Raw genomic sequence first — 20,876 nt, 5'->3', positions numbered from 1 at the left:
GGAATGCTTAAGTGCTTTTTAGAGGGTCATTAAGGGGCTCTCACCTTTTGTCATTTTAAGTAAAGTGACATGTGGCAATGGCTCACCTGACTTTCTGACTTTCATGTGGCTTAAAGGTGGCTTCATGGCTTGCATTTGGCTTGGCTAAATTTACAAGAAAGGGGATTTTTGAATTTTTGGGTAATTTTATGAAGGATTGTCATGAGGCCAAATTTGGGTGATTTTGATCATGATATTAGGACTTAGGGTTCCAATTTAATTAAAAGGATGAGAGGGAAATGATCTCATGTCATTGTGGGCTTAGATTTGGGCTTTTAAAATTTAAGCATGATGGGATAACTTTGGGATTTTGGAATTGTTTTGAAATTCATGTAGATGGGCTTCAGATTTTAGGAGATTTATCATGAAGGGTTGATTTTGGACTTTATTAGTTTGGAAATAAACTCAATTTTGGTGGACTTTGGGCTTTAGGGGATATTTAGAATGGTTTGGCTTGAGTTTGAATTTAGGCTTGGAATTTAGAGGAGAGTAGATTTGAAATGAATTTGATGGAAATTGGCTTTGGAATGGTTTTGGTGGAAATTGGGGGTAAGTTGGGAATTTTGGTGAAAATTGGGTTACTTTGGTAATTTTTGGAAATTTAGGGGAATTTAGCTATTTTTAAGGAGTGTAGGGTATTTTTAGGTCAATTAGGTAATTTGAAAGGGTTTAAAGTGGTTTTGGTGAAGGAATGTGAATTTTGCAGCCATAGAGGCATTTTGGGAATTTTGGGTGTTTTGGTCAAATTTTGGGAAATTTAGGGTGAATTTGGGTAAGTTGATTAATATGAGGTGGTTTAGAATGACTTTTGGCGGGAGATTAAAAATTTAGGCAATTTTGGCGATTTTTGGGTTTCAAGGGTAGTTTTGTAATTTTTGAGAAATTTTGGGTAGGGTGAACATACAAACCATGAAGCTACCCTAAAGCCACAAGAGCCATATGAGGACCCTAAGTTCATATGGGTGGTTCCAAGCCCTTGTCCTTTGGTTCATGAAAACTTCCATGTTAGGCTTATGTTCATGTAAACTCACATGTTAGTCTTTTATTCATCTATGCTTTGATGTTAGTTTTATATTCATGTAAAAACCCATGTTAGTTTTATGTTCATGTAAACTTCCGTGTTAGCTATATGTTCATGTATACTTCCGTGTTAGCTTTATGTTCATGTATACTTCATGCTCATGTAAACTCTCATATTAGCCTAAACGTTTGTGCTTCTTATACCAAAGTATGTGAAATATATAATAAATCAATAAAAAAGAGAGGACAAGGACCTCTCATATGTAAGTTCTCTTTTTGAATATTTTAAATAAAACATGCCATTTACAAGCCTATTTACTTCTTAGATCTATTTAAAAATAAGTTTAAACAATTTAAATATATTTTAAAATATTTTAAATAATTTAAATATCTTAAAACAATTTAAAACTAATTCAAAAATAAATTCAAACCAATTTTCAAACACTTTTGAACAATTTAATTTTTTTTTTTAAATTAACTTAAAATATTTCAAAAAAATTTAAAACCTTTATAATAATTTAAACATTTTTAATCAAGCATTAATCCGTTGATCAGTAACGGGATCTCACTGATAAATTTTTTTGGCTGACACATACATACATATCACGGTTAAAACACTTTCCCGACTTAGATTTAGTTGGGGAACCCTTTTCACCGAGTTTGTTACCGCCTTGGCCGCATTGAATTGCGGAACTAAACTTACATCAACTTAACATTTCCTTTCTATTCACCTCCATTTTCTCCTCCTTCGTATCTTCCCTCTTTGCCTCGGGATCCAAAATATCCCGTATCCATATCACATAAAGATTTCGAGGCCAGGCTCGTAACCTCTGCCGATCAACCTTTCCTCCTATTCCCATTCTATAGTGATCTTGAGGGTTAGTTGTGCATCATCTCCCTACTTTTTCTCAGGACTTCTTCCCTGTAATTTAAAGGCAAAGAAAGCCAATCTTTAAAAAGCAATATATCTCACGAATTTGGATTTCTCCTTCAATGCTTTTCAAGCATATCCATTTACAAACAAGCTATCGATGTGATTTTGGTGCTGTAATTTACGCTATTTATACTTTTCATCTATGGAAGATTTTTTCCCTCGATACATATCCTGTTGCAAGAACGCCATCGATGTTGTTTTGGTGCTTTAATTTATGTTATCATACGTTGCATCTAAGATAATTTTTTTTTCTTTAGAAGGCATAAAACATGGCTGAAGGGGAGGAGATTCAGCCTCTTGTCTGCGATAATGGGACTGGAATGGTCAAGGTACCAATGCACGTCTTCATTACGAAAGTTTAATTTTCTTGGAAACTTTATTGAATTCGATTCAGTTCAGCTCACAATAATCCTTGAAATAGCTGTGCAGTTTTTACAGCCCCGTGGCTTCACATATCAGATCCTATGATAGCTTGTTTCTTTTTTTTTCTTAACCTCAGGCTGGATTTGCTGGAGATGATGCTCCAAGGGCTGTCTTCCCCAGCATTGTTGGCCGTCCTCGTCATACCGGAGTAATGGTTGGCATGGGCCAAAAAGATGCATATGTTGGGGACGAGGCTCAATCAAAGCGTGGGATTTTAACTCTAAAATACCCAATTGAGCATGGAATTGTGAGCAACTGGGATGACATGGAGAAGATTTGGCATCACACTTTCTACAATGAACTTCGCGTGGCCCCAGAAGAACACCCTATACTTCTTACTGAGGCACCGCTGAACCCTAAGGCCAATCGTGAAAAGATGACCCAAATCATGTTTGAGACCTTCAATGCTCCAGCTATGTATGTTGCCATTCAGGCTGTGCTCTCTCTTTATGCCAGTGGTCGCACAACCGGTGAGCTTTCCCAATGCCTTGCATGATAAATTTTTTAATGAGATTGAAGCAATTCTAAGGTTCATATAAAATGTTTAAGGTTATTTGCTCTTCCTTTTTGTTGTAGCTGTAAAGAGGCAAATGCTGAAATAGATCAATTCATTTTATTCATACTCAAGAAATTTATTTTAACAAATTTATATGTTAGAGCAACAGAACAATGTTCTTAACTTGCTTCAAAAGTCTTTTACTATGTCTGATATGTATGAGCCAGATCATTTCACGCCAATTTGTTTTCACATTAACTCATGCTGTTAAAGTTTCTATCATACTTTCTCTAGGCTCTTCTTGTATCTTTCCAGGTTTCTTTATTCATGGAAGAAATGTCATCTTAAACTCATGTATAAATTAATTTACTATAGCTCATAGAGCACACTTTACTATTACTTTTTATTTCTAAAAATTCATCTAAAAAAGTTTGACATTCTTTTCTCCATAAATGATGGCTTCCCTTTTGTATTTTGTAATATTATTGATTATTTTTTTTTCTAGAAAACACAAATTTTGACACAGCATCACTATGTTTGTTTGACTTTAAAATACCGGCAACATTCTTGGGGTCATAATCAGCTACAAGGGCTAATAGTCAATTAAGTAGCATTGGTTGGGGGGAATAGGATATGCCAATTAAGGAAAGGACATGCTCGACCAAGAGCATATAAATGAACATAGAAAGTAGGATTTGTAAAATGTTGAAAGCTAGAGTTTTGAAAACACTTGTAAATGTATTAGGAAGATTTATGGATGTGATTTGACGTTTATGACAATTTTTCTAGTATTTATAGTGATGCATCAGGAGAAAAATAAAAATTAAGTCATTCTTGACATGAGTAGCCAATTTGGTGTTAATGGAGCTTTCAATTTTGTTTTTCTCATTGTGGATGATTGGATTAATTCATACTATTGTAGTGGAGAAGTAAATGAGGAGAGGTGATTTTATTTAAAATTCACTGAAGAAAAATTTTGCATACATAAACCCTTACTAAAGGGAAGATTTCTCTAAAAAGAGGCAAGAAGTGATCCTCAAACTTTCAATTCAAAATTCACATTCATTCTTCATTACAATATAAAAGTATATTTACATGTCATTATTGTTGGTTTTCAACCGAGAGTTTCAATTTCCACCCACCAATGGATGGCTCCTTATTTGTGAGAGGTGGTTGGAACTCTGAGTAAAGGAAGGAGGTCGGTCCCTTATTTTGTGGAAGTGGAGTGGGCGGCCTTAGATGTGGCTAAAATTTTATGTTGACTTCTTCGTTGCCGCCCCTCGACTCCTGCATTAATTTATATAGATTTTTAACACAAATTTTCTATTTGAAAGTCAAATAATCATGTTGTGGCCATCCACTTTATTTAAGCGAGATTTTGTATTTTCTTTCTCTTAAAATAACTCCTTATCTTTTTTATTACTCTTGTACCCTTGTTGCATGGAATATTCAGCGCCTACTCTTGCACAACTTTTCCGACATGTACAATAAGATTATCACACAACATGGACCTACAACTAAACATTGTTTTTGTTATAACATATAAAATTATAATCACCTGAAACCTTTGAATATGATAATTATTTCTTTGTCTTAAACCGAATAATAGACCCATGATGCATTGCCTTAACTCTCCAAGATTCAAAAGAGTTTTTTTTTTGATTAGTTGTAGTTTGTGTAGGGTTGGTGTAGCTCCAGTGACGAACAAAATTAGAGAGAGTCGTCTTAGATGGTTTGGTTACATTAAACGTCGACCATCTGATGATCCGATTAGGAGAGTAGATGTTTTAGATTCGACTTATGTTAAGAAAGGACAGAGGTAGATCTAGGAAGACTTGGGCTTATTGTATAAAAAAATGATCTTAATTTATTAGAACTAAATGAAAATATGACACTAAATAGGACGCAATAGAGAAAAATGATTCATGTAGCGGACCCCACGTAGTGGGATTAAGGCTTTGTTGTTGTTGTAGTTGTAGTTTTGTATATTAATATGTAAGATTTGGATTAAGTTTGGTAATTCTTTCTTTAGAAGCAGTGTTTTTTTTATGGTGGCTTAACTGTTAACTTTATTAAATATTTATGCTCTCCCTTCCGATTTTAAGGTAATTTATCTTATAGAATGCTCTCCACTTTAAATGTATTAGTCTCAATGCTCACATGCACTTGGTTTTTTATGTCACTTGCAAAAGAGTTTGTTTCTAAATTTTCCTGGGATACTTTTTCTTGAAATAATAAATATCTTTAATATTAAATATAAAACTTGGAATGCATATCATGTCACATTTCTGATTATATACATTCAATTTAATTTTTCTTAAAGATTTTAATAATGTCGCACACTCTTCTATGGGGGATTTTTATACTTGGAGATGTTCCTTCGATCCTTTTTATTACATTTTTACCTTCTAGACACACACACACACACACACACACACACACACAAACACACACAGGGGCAGAGGCGTCGTTCCACACACACACACACACAAACACACAAACACACACAGGGGCAGAGGCGTCGTTTGCCGATGATTCTCGTGCAAGTTGTGGTGTGACCTCTCCTGAAAGCTATTCCATCAGATTCACTGCGAGCGTTTGATTTGACAATCATAAACCCTTCTCGATCATCTCTACATAAGGAGGTTCTGCAAGCAAATTTCCGTCTAAAGATGCGAACTACCTACGATATCCGTAATTCAGGATTTCATTGTATAGCATGAAGGAGATGAGACACAGTGTTGCAGATACGGTAGAAGCGCTGTCTGCGGATCCCCTACGTTCTAATGGCGTTGCCCGTCAAGTTTCTCTTTGCCTTTCTTTTCGTCTCTGTGGTTGGATGGAAATCTTCACGCATCTGCTTGTTAGATTTCTTACATTTTGAGTTCATTAACAGTCCAGACTCAAGTATCTTGCCGCTGTTCAACCCCCTTCCATGGTTACTGTTCTTCTCAACCACCGACTATTTTAGTTTTAAACCTTGGTAAGGCTTCCTTTTTTGATATGGTTGGCTCTATGGGATCAGATCAGATTTCCCTCAGGTTTACCATGAATCATTAGAAGGCCAGGAGGACTGCAACCTTATTAAGAATACGGGTAGGAAGAGTGGTAAACTGGCTCTATTCTTCTCTGATGTTGAAGCTTCTAACCTGGTTAACAAGTTCAAATTCACCCTTATTGGGAAGTTCCAACCGGGACATCCCAAAATGGAAATTGTTTGAAAGGCTTTTGAAGATCTCAAACTATTGGGACTTTGAAAGGTTGACCTCTTTGATGGGAGACATGTGATGATACAATTATCAAAAGTGGAAGACTATGCCAAAATATTTTCCAAAAAGTTTATGACAATAGAGGGAAATCATATGAAACAACTTAAGTGGTCTCCTGAATTTGACCCTACTCAAGAACCACCTATAGCTTCAATCTGGTTTAAACTACGTGGCCTAAAGTTGCACTACTTCAACCACCAAGTCCTCTACTCTATTGGAGCTGCACTAGGGAGACCTATGAAATTGGATACACCCACCTTCAATCTAACTAGGCCTTCGGTTGCAAGAATTTTTGTTGAAAGGGATATCACCCTACCTGATGTGAACGAAATGTGACTTGGTACTGCCCACAATGGGTATTGACAGACAATTATAGCAGAACAAAGGCCCTACTACTGCAATCACTGTAACTATTTGGGCACACCCCTATCAAATACTTCAGGCTTCACCCACATTTGAGATCGACAGGTCCTAACAATATCATCCACGTGGAGGAAAATATAATAGACACTATTAATCTTCCAGAAATGTTGAATGAGAATTTGACTCATAAGGTTACTCCTTACCAACCAAACCAGCAACTTTCGCCTACTGTTGTTGAGACAACTCTTCCTCAGATTGCAAATTCTACAAATTTTGTTATAGCAGATGCTAGCCGAAGTGTCTTGGAACTACCTATTGTGAGAGAAGAGGGTACTCAAGTTATGGAGGAGTGTCTGAATCAAGTTGTGCTGCAGGCAGAGTCATATCAACAGTTTACCTCCATCGAAGATCCATCTATTTATTCACACGGGACTCCCTCTTGCAGATAATTGGCAAGTTTACAAATCTAGGAAGAAGAAGAAGAAAGGAATGTCAGATCTCAGTAACTCTCACGATGACTGTATTATTGTTTCTTCGGGCGCAAGCCCACATCTCAGTATGTTGTTGGACTCCCTCCCTAGATCCAGAGGAAGGAGAACCAGTAGATCTACGGACTACACCCACCATATTTAAAAGTTTTTTGATTCGGAGTTGTTTCTTTTTGGAGTTGTTTCTTTTTGTTTTATTTTTGGAGAATACGTTTGTAATCCCTGTGAGTGGGCTTTTTGTATTCACTCACAATATTTTCTCGTTTTTATCAATGAATGTTGCCTTTTCAAAAAAAATAAAATTAAATAAATAAATAAATATATAGACACACACACACACCTACATTCATTGCAGTCCTATGTTTTTTTACAGACTTGTTATATTTAGTATTACCTTATTCAATTTTTTCTTTTATATTATTATAGAAGTCTCTACGAACTTTAACAACTATGGATGTAGAATTTAAAATTATATGAAATGGAATATCAACAATGTCGATTGTCCTTTTAGATTGTAGTCATATGTTTAATGATGATTGTTCGGTAGTTTTGAAAAATAGTCTTAGGCTATATATACATCCAGTTATCTAAGCTTGTCCAATTAAATATCTCAATAAGCTTCATAAAAATCTATTTGCTACCTCTGTTTTCCCCAATCTGTGAGTAAAAAGTTTGAGAGAATTTTAGTGTTTTACCCAGATATTTTCATAGGGGTTTTCAAAATAGAAAATAAACCCAACGTTCTTATTAGAAACAATTTTGTGGACATCCATGTAATCTGACAATCTCCTTAAAAAGTTCTTACAACATTTGATGCATCATTTTATTATTGCAAGATAGAAATGACCCATTTTATAGGGGTTGTCTAACATCATTAATTGCTATTGCCCGCTTGAAAGTAAATTTGGAGTTTATTATTTTATCAACACCCCTATTTAGAGGGAGCCAACAAAATCTTCAATCCACAAAGCTAATGATCTTGTCTTATGCTTACATGTCCTATAATTCCTTCTGAATGTAACTGTAATATTAAAAAAATTCTAAATAAGCTCTGAGGAATGCATATTATAACGCTTATACAAATATCTATTTGAAACTCCAAAAGGACTTATAAAAGATAATGAATTATAGTTATGCTCGTAATCTGCCCATATAGGGTAAGCCTCCCTTAGTCTATCACATCTTAAAATTTGAAACTTTAAAAAAGTGATGCCTGACGCAATCTTAATAATGCACTTGACTTTATTCTGAACCTCATGTTTTTCAATAAAAGGGTAACTTATAAGGATTCTATTCTTTTTGCATGTTTATGATTAAACATCTTTGTGGTATTGATAAATCTGAGGGTGTAATGGTCAATATGGTAGATGAATTTTTTATGCAGTAAGTACAATCATTAGCTTCTGAATGACTGAATAATAATAAAGAAATATTTATCATATATAGAATATCTTTGTTTAACATTTCTTAGTTTATTAACTGAAATAGGCTACATGATTATTTTCTCTACTCAGTATATCTCTAATGGCTTCTTTTGAGGCATCACATAATTTCATATGTTCCAGTGAAATTAGATGATTTTAGCACACATGATGAAATTATAAGCAATTAGTTATGATTAAATATTTTTAGCACTAATTGTCCGCATAAACATTTATTTCTTTAGGATGTCAGCAAGTGAGACTACTATGCTTTTGAATTGTCTTATAAATCTCTCGCAATATGTGGCCAAGTAATGGAAACTTTTAATATCTATAAATGATTTAAGAGTTCGCCAATCTGTAATGACTTTGAAGTTAGTAGGATCAAGTATTAGTCCAAAATTTGTTAAGACTGAAAGGAAAATTTTTATAAGACGGTGGTGAGACCTGCAATGCTCTATGGTGCTGAATGTTGGCCTTTAACAGAGAAGCTTAATGATGAATATATCCATGATATCTTGTGTTGCCGAGATGAGAATGATTAGGTGGATAAGTGGCTTTACACTTAGAGACAAAATGCGAAATGAATATGAAATGAATATATCCATGAGAGAGTAGATGTTTTAGATTCGACTTCTGTTAAGAAAGGCAGAGGTAGACCTAGGAAGGCTTGGGCTTATTGTATAAAAAAATGATCTTAATTTACTAGAACTAAATGAAAATATGACACTAAATAGGACAATGGAGAAAAATGATTCATGTAGCCGACACCACGTAGTGGGATTAAGGCTTTGTTGTTGTTGTTGTTGTTGTTGTTGTTGTTGTAAGTATTAGTCCAAAATTTGTTACTATAAATTATAGACATGTGACTTTTTGGCTTAGTAATAGACACTTATTTATGTTTAGATATAATTTTTTTCCCAATTCTTTTTCAAAATTAATTTAAGATGATGGAGACGCTAAACTATTTGTACCAAATATGAGGATATTATAAAAATAAATAAATAAATATGTTTCAAAAAATTGCATTAATATAATGTTTATTATCCTCGTAAGGGCATTTGGAGCATTAGATAATCTAAAGAGCATTACAAGTCATTCATATAGGCCATCTATATTTTTAATAGTTATCTTCCATTCATCTGTGTATTTAATCTTGATATGTTAGCAACCACTCTGATCTGACATATTATCAACCCTAGATATGAGGAACCCAAACTTGGTAATCCAATTGGTAGCTCTACTTTTTATATGCATTCTTCCATCCTTCTATGAGGACAATAAGGCTGAGACATTATATGGACCATGGCTTTCTCGAAGTAAGTCTTTCCAAAAGGAGCTCATTAACTCATTTCTTTAATTTGACATGCACTGATGGGTTTATCATAAAATATGTGAGATTTGGTAACTTTTAATCAAAAGCTAGGTCTATTCATGTATCTGACTCTTATAAGAGGAAGCTCATGTGGTATGTCATCTATACAAACTTCAGGATACTTATCTAATAGGTTAAAAGATCACATCAGGTATGTGTCTCTTAGTCGACTTAGGTGTCAGCTCTTTCATATGTTGGCATAAAAATGATAAATTATAGAACTCTATAAAAATTACCAAGTCCAATTTTCTCAAAGGTCATATTAGAATCTAAGACGTATGTAAATGAGATGTTTTAACTTTATTAGGTTGCTTTATTGGATAAAATTTGTTAGCCCTTTTGTGATATTAAATACATATATGCTTTTTCCACTATAGTGTGTGACATTTATATTAAACAACAATGATCTTTTTACTAATATTTATTGTATCCATGAAAAGAATATTATAGTAAATATGATTTTTGTAACTTCTCATTTTTGTTGACTCTATACATCTACTAGTAATTGAGAGAGATGTGTGGTTTATCCTCACATGAAATATGTTTAAATGTGGATTAGGTTTTAACTCTTTCTTTATCAATATTTAAGATATAACCTTCATTACGCTGCCTTCATCAATCATTAGTCTACATGTATTATTTTTACATGTGCATACATGCTAAATATTTTCCACCTGCATTCTTTTGTTTCATTTATTTTTTTTTTAACCATATAACTCTTATATTTGGCTCACTACTCTCTACTAAGTCATTATCAAATAATAATTTTTTAACCTTAATCTCAATATTTTAATTATCTTAATCATCTTCCTCTAAAAACAATACTTGTATTTCGTATTTGTTTATATATGCTATCTCTTATAGTATTTGAAATATATGATCTTCTTATTATTTATCGAGGCAGACTTTGTGGTGGTCTTAGTATCGTGAGCATCAACTAAAGGTGGATTGGATCTAACAATAAACTTTAGTGCATAAATTATGGTGATATGAGTTCTAATATTAGTGATGGGTGCATACCTTTTTTGTTTCTTAATAAGGAGAGCATATGAAATACATTCTTAATGGTTTGATCATTATATAGCTCTATATCAATCCTAATTTTCGTTCCAAGACCATACATCATTATAGCTATAATCCTAGCCATTGAGTCCTTAAAAGTATTTTAGGTGCTCGAACTCCTACTGACTCCTTTCTTAAGAGCCATAATTCATATAATTTTTTTATCATGTCTTTGGACAGTATTTTGATTATGGCATTTTTTTCATCTCTATCCATGTCAAATCCAACTCCCCATCCTTCAACCTTTTCCAAATTATTGGACCCCTTTTTTTTGCAATGCCAATCAAATTCATTTTCACAAATGTCATTTTCCTGTAATCATTCCTTTGGCACTTGTCAAAGAACTCATTTATTTTGACTAAGCTAATTTGGGAATTCGTTAAGGTCATGGATATCATTAAAAGTGGGTACTTCTACTTTGATTTTTCTAATAGGATCATGTAAATCCTCTTTATTCCTTTGATGGATTTCACCTCTTAGCACATCTTTATTTGCTAAGCGCTCCTGATAGGATGATTTTCTCTTTAATTTGTTATTTCTAGGATAGACGGATTGGGTAGCAGCTATAGGCATAGTCCTTAAACTGAGCCATGATGGTATATATAATGGTTTGCATTTAATCTCCCTTTAATCAAAGGTATTTTGCACTTGGTATAGCCTAATTTCATGGTCATTTGTTTTAGCATTAAGGTTTTCTATTACATTAGGTAATCAAATTATTCCATGAATGCTTATTTTTTGGTGATTTGCTATTTAGTTGGTCTAACTTGTATTGAAAATACAAATATTTAAGCAAATAAATTCTATTTAAATTGTTAGTGAAGTGGCATGTGCACTTACTAATTTGCAATAAAAGGGTGACAAACACAAGAACTTCTAAGTATGCATGGTTCAGCCAACTCAATAAGCAAGTAAACAAACTATCCTAATTAATACCAAAGATAGCTAGATTGTATAAAATACCTATGTTTACATTGTGTGCTAAGTGACGTGAATTATTGAAATGACAAATTCTAGAGATGAAACCTTGAACTTACAAATCAAATTAAGCCACTTAATAATTATTTGCAGGGGTATATTACTAGAAAATGGAAGTCTTCCATGTACAGTAAACAAATGGACATGATGCATGATTTTCATAGAAATGCTACTAAACACTATAGACCAATCATCTAACCATGAAGATATAATTCATTAAAAGAAATAATTATAGAAAATGAATTTTTACTCAGTTGTGAAATGAAATGCCAACAACTGCATGTGTCTGAGATTACATATTGATTCCTCTCTGGCCGCTTCGTGGCTATTGCATTAATTTAAATGAATTTTAAGTCATTTTCTCCATTTGAAAGTCAACAGTTTCATGCTATCGCCACTTACTTCAACCAGGCTTCGCTTTGTACCTTGTCTTCTCTCGAAATGACTCGTTGCCTTATATATTATTGTTGTAATCCTTGTTCCATGGAAAATTAAACTTCTACAATTGCACAAATTTCTAACATAAACAACAAGACAATTGCAATACATATAACCCTACAACAACACATTGTCTTGTAATAACACTAATTACAATCTCATAAAAAGCTGTGACTATTATAATTATTTCTTAACTATAGACCTATTAATATGCCCATGATGCAGTGCATCAAAAGGAATTACTTATTTTGATTCCATTATATAGCCAATCAATCTGCCTTTTACATGGTTCCATCTTTCTAGGATAAATATGAATTAGCATGTTTGGCCTAATTGTGCTTGTGGGTTTTTAAACAGGTATTGTTCTTGATTCTGGTGATGGTGTCAGCCATACTGTCCCAATCTATGAGGGCTATGCTCTTCCTCATGCCATCCTTCGTCTAGATTTAGCCGGTCGTGACTTGACTGATGCTCTCATAAAAATCCTTACTGAACGTGGTTATTCATTCACCACTACGGCTGAGCGTGAAATTGTAAGGGACATGAAGGAAAAGCTGGCATATATTGCTCTTGATTATGAGCAAGAGTTGGAAACTGCCAAGACGACCTCATCTGTGGAGAAGAGTTATGAACTACCTGATGGGCAGGTGATCACCATTGGTGCTGAGCGGTTCCGTTGCCCAGAGGTGCTCTTCCAACCTTCAATGATTGGTATGGAAGCAGCAGGGATCCATGAGACAACATACAACTCAATTATGAAGTGTGACGTTGATATCAGGAAGGATCTTTATGGGAACATAGTTCTGAGTGGTGGTTCTACCATGTTCCCTGGTATTGCTGAGAGGATGAACAAGGAGATCACGGCTTTGGCTCCAAGCAGCATGAAGATCAAGGTGGTGGCTCCACCAGAGAGGAAGTACAGTGTTTGGATTGGAGGTTCTATTTTAGCATCTCTTAGTACATTCCAACAGGTATATATATATCTCCCTCCTTCCCTCCCTCCTCACATTTAAATTTGATGAGCATATTTTTTCCTAGAGAAATTGTTTTTTAGCTAATGAATTTGTGGGGGAAAGTGTAGTGCATTGATCTCATGTAACAAAAGTTTTGCTAAAATCTGATTTAAGAAAGTAGTTCTCATCCACTCTTCTGGCTCATGAATTCGATCTGGAATGGTCTCTTTTTTAATATTTTTATTTGGCATCATTTGTTTGCATAAGTTCTCTAGTTCAAACGGCATAATGAGCATATTTTTTCCTAGAGAAATTGTTTTTTAGCTAATGAATTTTTGGGGGAAAGTGTAGTGCATTGATCTCATGTAACAAAAGTTTTGCTAAAATCTGATTTAAGAAAGTAGTTCTCATCCACGCTTCTGGCTCATGAATTCGATCTGGAATGGTCTCTTTTTTAATATTTTTATTTGGCATCATTTGTTTGTATAAGTTCTCTAGTTCAAACGGCATACACATATAATTACAAGCCCACATTAGTCATGTTAGCTGTTTGTTTTATGCTTCTGAAAAGATCTTTGAGCATGAACCTCTTGACTGCTGCACCTATGCGCATGCCATAGTTTTCACTTATTCACAAGGGACCTTAAGTCATAAAAAAAAGTTAAATGCCACACAGCAAGTCTCACCATAATAAAAATTTCACTAATCTATATTAAAATGTGTGAATTTTCGGTTTCAAGATTATCATGGTTCTAGTGGGCTAAGCTTCTTTTCTTGTGCCAAACTTTTTTTTTTTAGGGCCTATTGGATGGCTTTTTTATTGGTCAATTGAGATTGCGTACTTTAGCTCATCTTCCTTAAACTTCAACCACACTCACTGTTGGATTGGAATTATCTCAATTATGATGCCATGTGATTAATTTCTCTACATAAACTGATATAATTCTTGTAGATATATAAGAAACGATCAGCCTAGACCTTGTTTTATTCATAACGTTATCATTCACTTTATGTTAATTATTGGAGGTTGGCTATAAATTCTTATTCTCCATTTATTCCTCTTAAATATTACACGAAGTTTAAACTTATTTTACTCAAATTATTTTTTACACAACATCTATCCATAAGATCTACCCATTTTTTCTGACATTTCATCATTAACTCTATCTTTATTCATACAGATTCATCTTCTATCCATCATGGTGTATTTTCAAAACTCTTGATTTATTTTCTACCTTATTTTCACTAGGTATTATTCTAGTCTTTCATCTAATATAATCATGGACTACTTCATCCTTAGTTATTCTGCAAATGCATTTTTTACTCTCATTTTTCTAACTCTCGATTTAGCTGCCACACTTTATTTAATTCTTGGCGGTTGCCTAATCTTTAAAATCATCTTAATAGTTCATCAACCTTCCCCTAGAGGCCCATACTCACCAGCGGATTTGGGAGTCCAAAATTTTTGTGGAATTGCTGCCCACCTGCCTTTTACCCTCTGCGATTTATTTTCCTCCAGATTTTTCCTTAGAAAAAATCTCATTTGATAATCCTAAAATTTGAAATAATTATGCATCCACAAGCCATTCGGTTGCACGAATGTTCGGAAGCTTTGTTAAGAAGCTTTATTTAAACAGCAGTAAAAACTTTTTTCCCACTGATGTGGGACTAAATAAATTTTAAAGAAAACTTGAAATGTTTTTTTTTTTTTAGTTTCGGTTAGTAAGTGGTGGTTAGCTCTTGGGGTGGAATTCAAAGTCTTTTGGGGCATTTACATACGGACCAGCCAATTCCTTATATTTACATATCTAATACCTAAACTTTACTTTTTTACATTTGTACCACCCAAATCTTTTATATCTCATATAAAATACCACTATTTAAACTTTTCAAAAAAATGAAATACATATTTTCATGCATAAGTAAGACGCGATGTTTGTAAAACTTAAACTTTAAAGTTAGATATGTAAATAAATAATTATTGAGTGGTATGTATGTGAATTCTTTTTATTTGATTTTGCTAATTAATTTCTAAATATTTTTTAGTTAGTAATTTACAAAAAACAATAAAATTTTAAAACAAAATTTAATTGTACTTTCTTTATATTAATATTAGAAGATATTTGAAATGGAAATATAATTAATACTGAAGAATGTACAATTTTTTGAGTACCATAACAAGTATTAATCAAGATATAATTCAACATCGACCTTTAATCAAGTATCTCAACGAGCTTGTTCACGAGCTTTACAACAACAACAACAATAATAACAACAAAAAAACCTTTATCCCACTAAGTGGGGTCGGCTACATGTATCCTTTTTCTCCTTTTTCTCCATTAAGTCCTATTTTCTCCATTAAGTCCTATTTAGTGTCATATTTGCATTTAATTCTAATAAATTAAGATCATTTTCTTATACAATATGCCCAAGTTTTCCTAGGTCATCCTTTGACTTTCTTAACATAAGTCGAATCTAAAACATCTCTTCTTCTAATCAGAGCATCAGATGGTCGACAGTTAATGTGACCAAACCATCTAAGATGACTCTCTCTAATTTTGTCCGTCACTGGAGCTACAGCTACACCAACCCCAACACCAACCCCATCACGGTTATATTCATTTCGCATTTTGTCTCTAAGTGTAAAGCCACTCATTCACCTAATTATCCACATCTCAGTAACACTTAACTTAGTTATATGCTTCTCTTTTAAAGGCCAATAATTAGGGCCATAGAGCATTGTAATTCTCACCACCATCTTATAAAATTTTCCTTTCAGTTTAAGTTTTATAAAATTTTCCTTTCAGTTTAAGTGGTACTTTTCTATCACACAATAGGCCCGATGCATTCCTCCACTTCAACCAACCAACTTGAATTCTACTAATAACAACCCATCAGTTTCACAATCACTACGAACAATAGATCGAGATATCTAAAGCGTTCACACCTTTTTAATAGTTTTATCACCCATAGTTATATTTATGTCACTAGAGCTACTACTACTAAAGTTACATTCCATGAGTTTTAGTTCTACTCAAACGAAGGCCTTTAGATGCCAAGGTAGACCTCCATAATTCAAATTTTTTTTGAGTTTTTTTCTCTCGTTTTATTTACGAGGACATCATCAGCAAAAAGCATACACCAAGGTACATCCTTTTGTAAGTGTCCAATAAGACTATCCATAATTAAAGCAAAAAGATGTGGGCTTAAAGCCGATCCTTGATGTAAACAAACAGAAATAGGATAATACTTGGTCAATCCTCCTTTTGTTCGAACACAATTAACAGCTCTTGTATACATATCTTTAATGACTTGAATATAAGTCATATAAACACCTTTCTGGTCAAGAACTCTCCAAAGGATATCTCTTGGAACCTTATCGTAAGCTTTTTCTAAATCAATAAAAATCATATGTAGATCCTCATTATCTCTAAACTTCTTCATCAAACCTCTCAATAAATGTATAGCTTCCATAGTAGACCTGCCAGGCATTCTATAATTTTAAAGTATGACTCATCAACTTAATTCCTCTTTACTTTGCATACTTGTGTGCATCCTCTTTATTCTTAAAAATAGGCACAAAATGTTCTTCCTCCACTTCTCAGACATCTTTTTAGTTTTTAAAATAATATTAAAGAGTTTAGTAATCCAAGAAACTTTCCAAACTTCTAAATATTTCCACACTTTAATTGAGATATCATCAGGTTCTATAGACTTTCCACGCTTGGTTTTCTTTAAAACCTCCTTAACTTCATTTTTACTAATGCGACTGTGAAAATAGAACATTTTATTATTATTAACGATATTAAGATCACTAAGGTCAATCGTATTTTCCGAAACTTTATTAAAAAGTTTATGAAAATAACTCACCTACCTATTTTGAACACCTTTTTCTAAGAAAAGAACTTTTTGATTTTCATCTTTAATACACTTTACTTAGGTTAAATCTTTACTTTTCTTTTCTCTTTATTTGACTAGTTTATACATATATTTTTCACCCTCCTTAGTATCTAATTTATTATAAAGATCGCTAAAAGTTCTCTAAACTTTTACATTTAAACCAATTTTTATAACAAAACTTCTCATATTCTTGTGCATCCTCTTTATTCTTAAAAATGGGGACCAAAATATTCTTCCTCCACTTCTTAGGCGTCTTTTTAGTTTTTAAAATAATATTAAAGAGTTTAGTAATCCAAGAAACTTTCATAACTTCTAAATATTTCCACACTTCAATTGGGATATCATGAGGTACTATAGACTTTTCACCCTTGGTCTTCTTTAAAGCCTCAACTACTTTTTTACTAATGCGACGGTGAAAATAGAATATTTTATTATTATTAACTATATTAAAATCACTAAGGTCGATCGTATTTTCCGAAACTTCATTAAAAAGTTTTTGAAAATAACTCACCTACCTATTTTGAACATCTTTTTTTAAGAAAAGAACTTTTTGATTTTCATCTTTAATACACTAATACACTTTAGTCATCTTTAATACACTTTAGGTTAAATCTTTACTTTTCTTTTTTCTTTGTTTGACTAGTTTATACATATATTTTTCACCCTCATTAGTATCTAATCCATTATAAAAATCGCTAAAAGTACAATTTTTAGCGTCACAGATTGTTTTCTAAAACTACCTACGGGTCATTTGATATTTTTCCTAGTTCTCTAAGCTTTTACATCTAAACCAATTTTTATAACGAAACTTCTTATATTTTATCATTTCTTTCACATTATTATTCCACCACTAACTAATTTTATTTGTAAAATTTTTTTCTTTTGATTCTCCGAGTACAATTTTTGCCACTTATTTAATAGTGTTTGTTACTTTATCCCAAATAGAATTTGCTTCATGAACATTCCAAATTTTGAAATTTTAAATTTTACTCATAAAAATAATTATTTTTATGTCTTCTGGGTACCCTCATCTAATTCTACTATGATGATTCCTAGTATTGTTTATTTTTCAACACTTTATCTTAAATTATAAAACTAATAATCGATGTTGAGTATTTAAATCCTTACTTGCAATAACCTTATAATCTTTACATTCTCGACGATCTCTTATTATTATAAGAAAATAATCATTTTGTGTTTTATTATATCCATTCATATAAGTAATAATATACTTATCTCTTTTCTTGAATAAATTATTAGAAATAACAAAATCATACGCCGAAGAGAAATCTAATATAGTTCTACATTATTCATTAATCACTCCAAAACTGTAGCGACAATGAATATTTCTAAAATCATCTACCACTCTACCGACATATCCATTTGAATCTCTTCCAATAAAAATTCTTTCTTCAAGAGATATCATTTGTATTAAATTTTCTAGGTCATTCCAGAATTTATCTTTAAACCTATTTGAGGAGCATAAACACATACAATATTAAAAGGAGCACAAACGCTTGTAACATTAAAAATCATTGTATCAATAATAATTTTTAGGGTTATAATTCAATCTCTAAAATAATAATTTTTAGGGTAATTTTTAGGGTTATAATTCTATCTCCAACTCTATTAATATTTACAACATTATCTTCGAACTCTTATCTATAATTACACCTACACCATTTCTAGTGCGACTCTAACCTGAATATAAAGTTTAACTCTAACCTAAATATAAAGTTTAAAACCTATGTTATCAATCTCTTTAGCTTTTTCTCCAACCCATTTTGTGTCTTGAATATATAAGATATTTATCATTCTATGAATCATAATATCGACTAATTCCATTAATTTACCAGTGATACCTAGATTCCAAGATCCTATCCTAAAATTAGTTTTATGGACTAACTTCTTTATCTGTATCTGTCCGTAAAATGGGAACCTTTGCTTATTTTACACAACACCCGAGCACTAGTATAGCGACCCTCGCACACTTTTTATTGTATTCAGACCATATAGCGTGTCGCTTTCAAGGGACGCTCTAACACTTACACAATGATCAAACGGGTTCATATCCTGATTTTTTCGACAAGTTTTATGCTAGTTGTCGACTACTTAACGCAACCCTCCACTTTTCTCATCCGAGCTTTAAATGATTTTTTTTATAATTATAAACGAATTGAACAATAATATATTAAAACTTGTTCATTTAATAATCGAGTAATTAAAAAAAAATTCGAACTTTTTCAATTACTTAATTAAATGATCACAAATGAGCTCTAATCTAGTTGAACCACTAGTAGTTTGTGAACACTTGTTTAATCTGTTGCCCTAATTGTTAGCTTGCAAACTATTAGAGGTCCATATCACTGTTCTCATAATTTTGAGTAACAAAAGAATATGAAAGTTTACGGGTTAGACATGTATAGCTATAAGAATTGTGTGGTATGTATGTGAATGAGTAATAAAAAAAGAAAGCTCCAGGATTCAAGGAGAAACCCTTAATGTCAATCTAATTTAGGAGTTCATCAACTCAACTCAAAATGATTAATGAAATAAAGTCAACATATTAATTTTAATTTTCAAAAGCATTTTTATCATGCTAAAATTATATATCATGCTCGTTTAAATGCTTCAGTTGAATTTGTCAATGCTAGTCTCATACCTAATGGAAAAATGTTGATGAAATTTTTGAAAAGGTTATTTTGTGCCCCTCTTTGAATATTTTCTGCCCATACTAACGTGCCTTGCACATTGTTAACCTCCCTTATTCCTCAAGTGTTAATTTAATATGAAATCAAAACATACCTTTTGGTTGCTATCATGCGTCGGACATGAAGATAGTTATTTTAGTTTGTATAACATATTTTTTCTTCAGAAATTATATAACTTGAGAGGAGATTAAGATGTTGAAATAAAGACTCCTGGAGTAACCAGTGCGCGACATCTCTGGTGGTGTTTCCCACCACCTGATTAGGAAAGGCTTTGCAGATTCTTTGGATTCATTGTTGGAATTGTATTCGAGCTATTTCTAGCTTGTTCTTGCTCTCCATAAAACTTCTGATCAACTCTTTTTACTGACGGCAGATGTGGATTGCAAAGGCAGAGTACGATGACTCTGGACCATCTATTGTTCACCGAAAATGCTTCTAAGGATGGAAATGGAACCCGAGATTTACTCAGGAAAGAAAGAATAAGAAAACAAAAAAATCATCTGATGTTTCGGCTGTAATCGAGGCTTTCAGTTTTATTTTTTCCTGTCTGCTGCTGGACTTTTGAATCTTCGCTGCTTGGGTATGCATGAGACGTGCAAACCTTTATTTATATGCTGGAAGCAACTACTCTCTTGCTTCTAGCATTGAGTTGAATTGATCTTTGTTTGTTTGTTTTATTTATTGAATTGGCAGAAGATGCTTTCTTGTTTAACACAATGTTGACTTAAAATCTTGATATTGTTAGTGTATTTTTTAATATTTTATGAATAATGTTGGATACATATTTATCTATGGAGGATAACAGGATTTTGTGGGATTAGAGCACTAAAGTGAATAACAGGGGAGAAAATTTAGGGAGAGAAATTGATGAATCTTGTTAACATGGCGCAAGCTATATGATGTTATAGGCATTCCTGCTTGCTTGCTTCATTTGACTCTTTGTTATAAGATTTTGGGTGTTACAAAGAAAATCAGGCGTTAGTGTGAAGAGGTAAAGAAAATGTGC

At 32.8% G+C, this 20,876-nt stretch overlaps 1 protein-coding gene across 2 annotated transcripts; it reads left to right on the top strand.

Annotated features, from left to right (window-relative positions):
* The first annotated feature begins 1,726 nt into the window (after positions 1-1,726).
* On the top strand, positions 1,727-20,634 carry LOC110036739 (actin-like). Of its 2 annotated transcripts, none has more exons than XM_020741259.1 (5): positions 1,727-1,937; positions 2,254-2,322; positions 2,493-2,886; positions 12,664-13,277; positions 20,244-20,634. In XM_020741259.1, exons 2-5 carry the CDS (start codon positions 2,263-2,265, stop codon positions 20,307-20,309), a joined length of 1,134 nt encoding a protein of 377 aa, XP_020596918.1. In that variant the 5' UTR covers positions 1,727-1,937; positions 2,254-2,262; the 3' UTR covers positions 20,310-20,634. The 2 variants fall into 2 exon arrangements, with proteins under 2 accessions (XP_020596918.1, XP_020596919.1); XM_020741260.1 differs by having other exon boundaries at positions 2,251-2,322.
* The last annotated feature ends 242 nt before the right edge of the window (positions 20,635-20,876 follow it).

Source organism: Phalaenopsis equestris, unplaced genomic scaffold (assembly GCF_001263595.1).
Source record: "Phalaenopsis equestris unplaced genomic scaffold, ASM126359v1 Scaffold210269, whole genome shotgun sequence".
Lineage (NCBI taxonomy): Eukaryota > Viridiplantae > Streptophyta > Magnoliopsida > Asparagales > Orchidaceae > Phalaenopsis > Phalaenopsis equestris.
Note: the sequence above shows the minus strand (reverse complement) of the source record. Positions and strands in the feature narration are given on the sequence as shown.